This window comes from Bubalus kerabau, chromosome 8 (genome assembly GCF_029407905.1).
Source record: "Bubalus kerabau isolate K-KA32 ecotype Philippines breed swamp buffalo chromosome 8, PCC_UOA_SB_1v2, whole genome shotgun sequence".
In the NCBI taxonomy this organism is placed as follows: Eukaryota; Metazoa; Chordata; class Mammalia; order Artiodactyla; family Bovidae; genus Bubalus; species Bubalus kerabau.
In genome coordinates this window covers 116,666,837-116,676,994 of record NC_073631.1, presented here as the reverse complement: position 1 = coordinate 116,676,994, position 10,158 = coordinate 116,666,837, and the positions used below count along the sequence as shown (strand labels likewise).

The following is a 10,158-nucleotide window of genomic DNA, read 5'->3' as shown; positions in this document are numbered from 1 at the left end:
GTGGACCAAGTCTACACCAAAATCATCTTGAACTTTTACAAAAAAAACTGAAATTCATCCCTGTGTTCTTAGAAAGAGTAGTGGTGCTTTTCAAGAAAAACAAAAAAAAAATCCAATTTGCACAAATATGGGAGAACAGAAAAGTTTTATTAAAATAACAATAAGCAAACAATTCATCTGCATGGGGCAGCTGTTAGTTTCACAGGAAAAGGAGAGAACTGGTTACTCTGCAAACTGGTTGTTGTTGGTCAAAGATTTCCTACAGATATATCTGAATACACCAAGCATTATTCTCTTACCTGTTGAATATCTTTTGGGACTTTTGGCATTTCAGGTAGTTGAGTTCTGAAAAATCTATGTGCTGGAGAACTCTTTGTTCATAATGGTCAGTTGATAAGGAACAATTTGAGACCTTCAGTAAAATTATAAGTGAACAAGTTTTCATTCATCTAGAAGGATTTCCATTAGTATCTCCTTCTATAAGTTTAACTAATGGAAAGAATTGATCTTTCTAATAAACTATAAGGGTAAGATGATCAGCACCGTCTAGAGACAAAATAAGTGAGAAAAAGCTGTAGGGGAAGATCACCCACCAATCTAGAAAGAATCTAGAGGAGAAATCTTTTCTAGGGATAAAGAAAGAAAGATCAGGGTCATCTTCTTTGGTCTCCTGCATTCCCTGTTTTGGTGTCTCTGAGAAAGAATTCACAAATTAGGGAGCATCAATACTTTCTGCTTTGGAGTTTCACAAGTTGAGAATTTATCCCTTTCCTGTTAAATCAATCAAACATATACCAATTATCAATAGCAAATTTACTCTCCTTAGCCCTGAGAGTCTCAGAGAAAAAGGAGAATGCTCTGAGTTACATGGGGCAGGACCACCCCAAAATATGCAGGAAATATGACAGATTTTCATGAGGTTTAATCCTTAAACAGAGAGTAAATAGCCTGGAACCCATTAAGGATGATTTCAAGTATCTTATTCTGACTCAAAACATCATCTCTGGCTGTTTGCTGCTTTGAAACCCAGTGAGCCTCCATTTCTGCCAATTGCCTTTCCATTTTCACCTTCTGCTTTTGTTGTTCTAGTTCATCCTTCAGCTTTCTGATTTCCACTTCAAACTTCTGTTTTATCTGAGCTTTCGCTCTCTCCAGCTCTGCTCTGTAATTTTCTTGTAACACTTGGATTTGTTTCTGAATCTCCTCCTCGGTCTTCTGATACAGGCTATTCGTGTAGTATCGACCATTGCACTTGTCCACCACATCCTGGACCAGGGCCAGCAGCTGCTCCCTCTGGTTCTCCTGCTCAGCTCCTGTGGCCTTGTTGTTGAAAACACAGTAGCGATCTCTGAACTTGCGAATCAGCTCTTGGATGGCTGTAGGAGCTTGCTTTAAGTAATCACGGAAATCCATGCCTTCTAAGTCATCTTTCCGGGTGAATAAGAGAATCATGTGTTCCCTAGCTCTCTCTCCAAACATCGTCAGGATCTTCTCTGTGGCTTTCTGGTCTTCCAGCGTGTAACGGCCCAGTGGGATGACCAGGAGCAGAGCGTGAGGCCCCGGGGAAGTCAGCACCATGCAGCGGGTAATCTCCTTGACAGTCTCAGCAACTGGGACCTCCGTGTCAAAGAGGCCAGGTGTGTCCACAACGACAACTTCTCTCCCCTTCCAGGTGCTGCTTCCTTTCTGACAGTGCTTGGTGATGGATACAGCCGAAAAGCTAGACAGAAACACTTTCTCTCTGAGGATGCTGTTTCCTGTTGCGCTTTTTCCTGCCCCAGTCTTACCCACTAAGACAAGTCTCAGCTGGGAATCTCCAGAGTTTGCAAGCCCTGGAACATCAGGAAACAGAAGACCCGGTGTTAGAATGAACTTCAAATGTCTCCCCTGCAAGGCTCCCGCCCACTGAATAAATATTCAACCCTGAATGTTCATTGGAAGGACTGATGCTGTAGCTGAAGCTCCAAAACTTTGGCCACTTGATGCAAAGAGCAGACTCACTGGAAAAGATTCTGATGCCGGGAAAGTTTGAAGGCAAAAGGAGAAGGGGGTGGCAGAGGATAAAATGGCTAGACAGCATCACCAAATCAATGGGCATGAATTTGAGCAAACTCCAGGAGAGAGTGGAGGACAGAGGAACCTGGCAAGCTGCAGTCCATGGGCATGACTTAGCAAGTGAACAACAATAACAGATATTTTTCAGGATCCCTTTCAGCTTCTTATTTTGACCTTATGGAAACAAACAGCTCAGAGAGGAGGAAACAATGTGATTAAGAAGAGGTCTCTGAGTTGCTACCAGTAGCTGTTCTTCATAAGATAGGTGATAACACAAAATTGATTATGCATATTTGACTTCCTAGGAAAGTTGAAAGTTAATATCAGAGCAGTAGAGCACAACAATTGAAACCTGAATTTAAACACCAAATCATCTACCAGCTCTTTCTGTGCTGGTATTTAGCAAGTCTCTGCATATCTCTGCAATGTGTCTATAAAGTCAAAGTCCCCTGGATTGTCAGGCATAGACCCAGGACCAGAGGGAAGGCAATTGACAATCACATGTGAAAGCCTGTTTTTCTGAGAAGGCAGACCTTGCCAGATTGCCCTTGAACTTAAGGGTCTGATTCCTGCATGAGGAATCCTATGTTATATTTACCCATTTCTGCTTTGAGACAATGCCTACATTATCCCACGTACAACATCATAGACACTGTTACCAACCCCAGGTTATTTTCAGAGGCATCACCATTCACCCAGGTCCTCAGACTAGAAACCTAGGAGTCACCCTTGACTCCCTTCTTTCCCCTACCTTCCAGACCCAACCCATCAGCATGTTCTCTTGGCTCCAAATCTGTTCGCCTGTCCCTGTTTTGAAGATCATCATTCCAGTCCAGATTCCATCACCACCCCTGGCTCAGCAGTCTCCTAACAGGTGTCTCCACTTCCACACTGTCCCTTTCAGTCTATTCTGTGAGGTGGGCTAATCTTTAAAAAATATCAATCAAACAGAACCAGAAATTTGCAGAAACCCCTCCTGTGATGTCCACAAAATCTGTAGTTAATCTCCATCTCCCACACACTTTCTGAAGAAGTGTTTGCTGCTCCCTGAATCCCTAGGGCAGACTTTTCCCCATTTCAGAACCAGAATCCCTGGATAAAAGAAGTAAATTTCCCAGTGCTGCAAACACTAGATATGGGATGGCTAAGATTTATCTAAGAAAAAATGTACATAAGAATTCAGAGTATTCTTAATACTTAGCCTCACAATAGAAGCTCCAACCTAAGGAGATCCCAGGGCATTGGTTGGCCTTAGAGAGAGGGTGTAGGAAATTCATGGCCTGGCAGTGAAAAGGCACCAAGGCCAGTGCCAACACTACAACCATTGGCCAATGCTGATAATGAATGGATGGCAACCTCTGAAGTTGGCAGCCATAGCCACAAAGGAGTCCATCTCTGCACTCGTGCCTCTTGGGAAGGTGAATTCTCAGCTCCTCTCATCAGGATGCTGAGTCTGTTTCTCCAACCCTTCAGTCTGACTAGGCCATGTGACTTGCTTTGGATCATAGGATCATGAAAACATGGTTAAGCAGAGAATCCAAAAGTGCTGACACATTGTGCTTTGCCTTCTCTTTCTGATTTTTGGAACCCTACACCTACCCTGGACTAGCCTACTTGGTGAGGGACACAAGGTCCTGTTATCCCTGTATGCCTGGCCAACCCAGAGGTTGCTGAGCACCAGACATGTCTGTGAGGCTATCCAAGATTATTGTGTTGTATCTTGAACCACCAGCCAAGCACCCACACATGAGTCAGTCTGGCTGAGATTAGCCAGGTTGGTCCAGACCCAAGCACAGCCCAAGTGACCACCAAAATTAAAAGCCAACTAAATGGTTGCTGTTTTAGGTTCCTAAATTGCAGGGTGATTTGCTGAACCAGCATAAGCTCAAATGATAGAATCTATTCCTAGGATAAAGGGTAGATGGAGGGTTATATGAGAAACGGAGTGATCAGTCTGTTGAGTGTGTTGCTTAGAGTGAGACCACTGGGAACAGGGAAATTAGGGGCCTGAATGTGGCATTGATCACCCCCCATTCCTCCTTCCCAGTCCTCTCAGGCTGAAGACAGGGGCAGAGAAACCATCTGGGAGGCCACAGCCCTTGATCCATGTGCCCACATGGCAGGAAGTACCAAAGAAGAAACCTCATCAAGCCCGGGAGCAGTCAGGGTATTGGAACTCTCCTCCTGCTCGCTGTTAAGCTACATCACAAGGAGGATGCGTAGAGGGTGGAGAGAATGAGAGAGCAGAGCAAATGAAGGGAAAATAAGAAATGTGGTTGAAGATGTTTTGCTCTTGTACAGGTTGGCTGGATGACAGGGCAGGAGAGTCCCAGCCCTCCCCACCAAGTCTGGCTGCCCTCCTCAAGCAGCCTCTCACCGTGGCTGGTCCTGGGTTCACTGAGGTACTGGGCTGCCATTGTGGTTTGGATTCCTGGGAATAGAGAGACAGAACTATGTTATGTCAGGGAAACGCAGAACAAACCAGAAACATCGACCTCCTGTAAACAACACTTTCTTCATAAACTTGCTACTCGATCTCTCCTCTATTTCTCAACACTTCTTAATTCTGCTTTCAGTCTCATTTTCAGACGTCATTTTTCTTTACACAGATGTTAGTGCTTCAAGTGCTTCCTTGGCACTGGTTCTGGGTGCCCTTCCCACCTCTATTCAATTATTGCTCTGAATGCCATTTATATGTAGTCTGCAGCCTGGACCCTTCCCAGTGTTACAACCTTTTCCATCCCAGTCAAATTCTCCATTTGGCAATTTTGTGGGCATCTCCAACTGATTTGGACAAAATGAAACCCTGACTTCCATCCCTAGCCTGGTTCAAATTTCAGTAAGTGGCATCACAAAATGGCTCATGCAGAATCTTGGGGTCATTTCTAAAACATTTCTTTCCTCACTTACTCACAGTCCATCACCAAGTCCTATAGATTTTTGTTCCCCAATGAAAAAGTATCCATTTCTCCCCATCTCCATGTGAATCCAATCCTATCATTTGATTGCAATGTAGTAGGCTCCCAAATGATACTGTATCTTCAATCCCTCCTCTACTCAATAGTCAGAGGCCTTTTTAAAATTTATAATCGAAGGATAATTGCTTTACAGAATTGTGTTGGTTTCTACCAAACATCAACATGAATCAGTCATAGGTTTACCATGTTCGCTCCCACTTGAACATCCCTCCCACCTCCCTCCACATCCTGCCCCTCTGGGTTGTTACTGAGCCCCGGTTTGAGGTCCCTGAGTCATATAGCAAATTCCTATTGGCTACCTATTTTATATATGGTAATGTATATTTCCATGTTACTCTCTCTATACATAGTCAGATGCCTTTTTGATATTTGTTTTTTTTCTCGTTTAGATTTTCTAATGGATTGCTTTTGTTTTTTATTTTTCAAATAGTTGAAAGCCCTTGGAATGATCCTGAAGGCCTTGCACGATCAATTTGTCTCTCCCTCTCTCTCCAAAAGCTTTAATCATACTGTTCCCTGAATCCTCTAAGCTCCCCCCAGCTCCTAGATCTTTGAGGAGCACCTCCCCCTCCCCAGAGCACTCCCACCCCCACCCAATGGCCAACTGGTTTCTGCTCAGCCCTGAGGCCTCAGTGTTTTGTTATTTCTCCAGAGGGGGCCTCTCCACACACATCATCAACCAACAAGACAGGTTTGATGTGGAGTTTGTTCTAACTACACCCTAGAGTTTCTATAGAATACATACCACGATAGGAAGTGGTTTGATTTTTTTTACTGTCTCCTTGTAGACTGCTAGCTTTGTGATGGTGAACTGTCTGTGTCTTGCATACCCCATTATTCCCGAGGAAAAAAGCACAGTATTGGACAAAGCATGGATCTCAAAAACTATTTGTTTAATGAATTAATTGATTAAAAAAATACCCCACTGTTTCTTGCCTTCTCTGTGATTGAGCTTTATATCTCGCTTACATCTGGCTGTGAAAAAACTTATCTTTTCCTTGTTAAAACCACATTGCTCTTGAAACATTGCATTACATTTTAGATGCTTTCTTTTATCACTACCTACTAAGGTTGGGCAATGGAGAAAACCATTTGAAGAATTCTTAGCAGAGCAGATGTTAACTAGAACAGGCTGAAAATGCTATTTGCTAAAGATAGAGTCATCTGGTAGGAATGCATCAAATACAAATTTGAAACACTTTCTTTTGAAAATCTATTAGGAATAAGAGTAGGAAACAGCTTCTTATAAACTGGGAACTGAAATCACTAAATTTTAAAGAATTGGCTTTGCTCATAAAGTTGATGTTGGTTGTGGGCTTTAGGAGAAGGAGTAAGATACCAGAAATAGGAACACACAAGGTTTGGGTTATTTCTTAAAGTCTGCTGTCCAGTCTGTAGACTCTGTCTTCAGCATTCTTTAATGCTGTTCTGTTTATCCTAGTTCAGATATTAAGCCAGAGGCCTGACCTTGTCTACACACTGACACTGGATGGCTGAATTCTCCTCCTACTGTTTAAGGAACAAGCATCAGTTGGTCCCCTGCTTCTCTTGAACGGTAGACAGTAATATGGGTTGGCATCTCCCTCCTCCTGTCTTCTAAAAGCTTCTCTTCCCCAACTCGGGGTGAGGCCCAGGAAGAGACTGTCCCTGAGGAGGCAGGTCCAAAGGGGCAGCTCTGAGCAGAGAGTTAACTGGGTAACAGACTCACTGGTCCTGCTCTGCGTGCTGGTTTTGCAACAGGGGAAGTGCTGAGCTGTGCCTCTTACATCTCCTTGAGCTCTTCTCAACACCAGCTTCCCACAGAATGAATTCTGTCTGCTTGGTCAATGCTAATCCTGAAAACTTCAAGTTAAGTTTTCTAATAAATTCTATGAATGGTGAGAGGAATCATTTGTTTGTACAAGTATCCTCTGAGCCATCACCATGGAAAAAGGCATCAATTTGTAGGGCTTAGCCTTCAAAACAGATTACAGCCTAAAATCATCAAAAACAGCAAACAGAAACCCAATGAGAAATATATTCTGAGAGCAAGTTTGCAAGGAGGTTTAAGATACAGATCAGGGGAGGAGTCCCCGTCCATCAAATCACACATTTCCCTCCCTCCCTCCCTCTCACCCCCACAAACACACCTCTTCCCTTACCTAGAAAATCTGGGGCCTGCTCCCTTCTCTTACTTTGAAGACAAGGCTGAAGCAGGAGGTGATGCAAAGCTATTAAAAGGAGGAGGCAGGAGGAGACAGGAAGTGAGGGAGGAGCCATCCAAACTCACCCCAAAGACCTGCTGCCCCTGTGATCATCCAGGAGAGTTAGAAGTCTTTGCAAAGATGAAACTGTTTTGTGTGGTTCCGTATGGTTGCCCTGAGCCACATGGGTTATTGAGCTCATGAAATGTAAGAAGTGTAATTGAAGAACTGAATTTTAAATTTTATTCCAAATTGTCTAATTGAAAGTTACAGTTGAATGGCCACACCTACCTAGTCACTACCATACTAGGCCATGCAGAGATTACAAAAGGGAGGGAAACAAGATGGGTCATGCTGTGAAAGTTGAGAAAAAACTACTGGGTCAAAACCAGAGTGCTGACGCTCAGAGTGTGGCCAAGATGGCAGGGTAGGAAGACCCTGAACGTAACTCCTCCTATGGGCACACTAGAATTATAAGCAGCAATGGCACCCCACTCCAGTACTCTTGCCTAAAAAATCCCATGGACGGAGGAGCCTGATAGGCTGCAGTCCATGGGGTTGCTAGAGTCGGACATGACTGAGCGACTTCACTTTCACTTTTCACTTTCCTGCATTGGAGAAGGAAATGGCAACCCACTCCAGTGTTCTTGACTGGAGAATCCCAGGGATGGGGAAGCCTCATGGGCTGCCATCTATGGGGTCGCACAGAGTCGGACACGACTAAAGCGATGCAGCAGCAGCAGCAGAAAATAACAATCATCTAAGAACTAGTAGAAAAGATTTTCCACAGCTAAAGGTAAAAAAGAAGGAACCACAACAAGACAGATAGGAGGGAGTAAGGTCAAGACCCGCATCCCTAGGTAGGTGACTTGCAAATGGGAAGATAATCACAACAACAGAAGTTTTCCCCATGAGCAAGGGATTGGGCCCCACTTCAGGCTCCCTGGAGGCGGGGTGTCCTGCACTAGAAAGGTGAGCCCTCAACATATCTGACTTTGTTGTGTCATTGCTAAGTTGTGGCTGGCTCTTTGTGACCCCATGGACTGTAGCCCCTCAGGCTCCTCTGTGCATGGGATTCTCCAGGCAAGAATCCTTGAGTGGGTAGCCATTCCCTTCTCCGGGGGATCTTCCTGACCCAGGGATCGAACGCACATGTTCTGCATTGCAGGCAGATTCTTAATGACTGAGCCACCTGCTGCTGCTGCTGCTGCTAAGTCACTTCAGCTGTGTCCGACTCTGTGCGACCCCATAGACTACAGCCCACCAGGCTCCCCCATGCCTGGGATTCTCCAGTCAAGAACACTGGAGTGGGTTGCCATTTCCTTCTCCAATGCATGAAAGTGAAAAGTGAAAGTGAAGTCACTCAGTCGTGTCCGACTCCTAGCGACCCCATGGACTGCAGCCCACCAGGCCCCTCCGTCCATGGGATTTTCCAGGCAAGAGTACTGGAGTGGGTTGCCATTGCCTTCTCCGGAGCCACCTGAGAAGCCCCAAAACATGCAACTTTGAAGGCCACAGGACTTACGCATGGGAGAGCAAGAAGGCATGGAAAGCAGAGACCCCATTCTCAAAGGGCATGGACAAAAGCTCTCATGCTCTGAGACCCAGTGCAGAATGACAGAAGCCTGAGGGAGACCCATTTGCTGATCTTGGAGAGCCGCCCAGAGAGGCAGGAGGCAACTGTATATATATATATTTTTTCAGGGATTGGAAGAATCAATATTGTGAAAATGTCTGTCACAATACTGTTCTACACTATCCAAAGTCATCTACAGACTCAATGCAATTTCTATCAAATAACCAATGGCATTTCTCACAGAATTAGAGCACAAAATTTTACTATTTGTATGGGAACACAAATGACCCTGGATAGCTAAAACAATCTTGCCAATAAAATGAACAACATGGAAGAAGTGGACAAATTCTTAGAAAGGTACAATCTCCCAACAGTGAACCAGGAAAAAAATCAAATATATGAATAGACCAGTAACCAGTTCTATAGTCTCCGTATTGGGAAATCTAACCAGGTCTCACACTTGACAGGTGGGGATACTGGTAAAGAATCCACCTGCAATGCAGGAGACCAGGGTCAAGAAGATCCCCTGGAGAAGGAAATGGCTACCCACTACAGTATTCTGGCCTGGAGAATTCCTTGGACTGTATAGTCCATGGGTTCACAAAGACTTGGACACAATTGAGCAACTTTCACTGTCACAATAACTAATTATGAAACTGAATGTGTTATTCAGACCAAGAAACAAAGTCCAGGACCAGACGGCTTCACAAGTGAATTCTACCAAATATTTATGAAAATGTTAAAAAAGAAAAGAAAAGAAAATGTTAACAGCTATCCTTCTCAAATGATTTAAAAAAATTGCAGAGGAAGAAATACATCCGAACTCATTGTATGAGGCCAGCATCACTCTGATATCAAAATCAGAAAAGATAACACACAAAAAGAAATGTATAGGCCAATATCGCTGATGAACATATATGCAAATGTCCTCAACAAAATATCAACAAACCATGCTGGGCTTTCACTCTAGAGTCACCTTCTGCACCTCCTAGATGGTGCCTGCATGCCACTCCCCTGCCCTGCCTGGCTGGGCCCTCCTCTTCCAGGGACCAGGCAATGGGTGGGCAAGGGGTCGATGGGTTAAAGGGACGCTGGCCTGGAGGTGGGCTGCCTCTGCCCACACCACCTTATCCCCTCAGTCCCGCCATGGTGGAAGATGCTCCTTGAGGGCAGGTTGTATGTGGGTGGCCCAGAATCAAGCGGTTTGGAAAAGTCTCTTGACCCGGAAATCACAGAGAGCTAGTCCAAAGTAGAAGGAATGCACTCAAACTAGCTTGGCCTGAAGGTAGAAAGTGAGAAGAGAGTCCTGCACCAGTTGCATTGAGAGATGAAGAGCTCCTGTGTGAATTCGCCAATCTGATTTCTT

General features: G+C 44.5%; 1 protein-coding gene across 1 annotated transcript; it reads right to left on the bottom strand.

The window, feature by feature from the left end:
* Nucleotides 1-253: 253 nt before the first annotated feature.
* On the bottom strand, nucleotides 254-4,472 carry GIMAP4 (GTPase, IMAP family member 4). Its single transcript, XM_055589421.1, has 2 exons — nucleotides 4,433-4,472; nucleotides 254-1,832 (listed from the first exon to the last, which is right to left on the bottom strand). Exons 1-2 carry the CDS (start codon nucleotides 4,470-4,472, stop codon nucleotides 922-924), a joined length of 951 nt encoding a protein of 316 aa, XP_055445396.1. The 3' UTR covers nucleotides 254-921.
* Nucleotides 4,473-10,158: the final 5,686 nt, after the last annotated feature.

Excerpts from the sequence above, each read along its gene's own strand:
- GIMAP4 (XM_055589421.1), bottom strand. The coding sequence starts at position 4,472 with ATGGCAGCCCAGTACCTCAGTGAACCCAGGACCAGCCACG. Across the intron at positions 1,833-4,432 it reads TGAACCCAGGACCAGCCACG|GGCTTGCAAACTCTGGAGAT; the intron begins GTGAGAGGCTGC and ends CTGATGTTCCAG.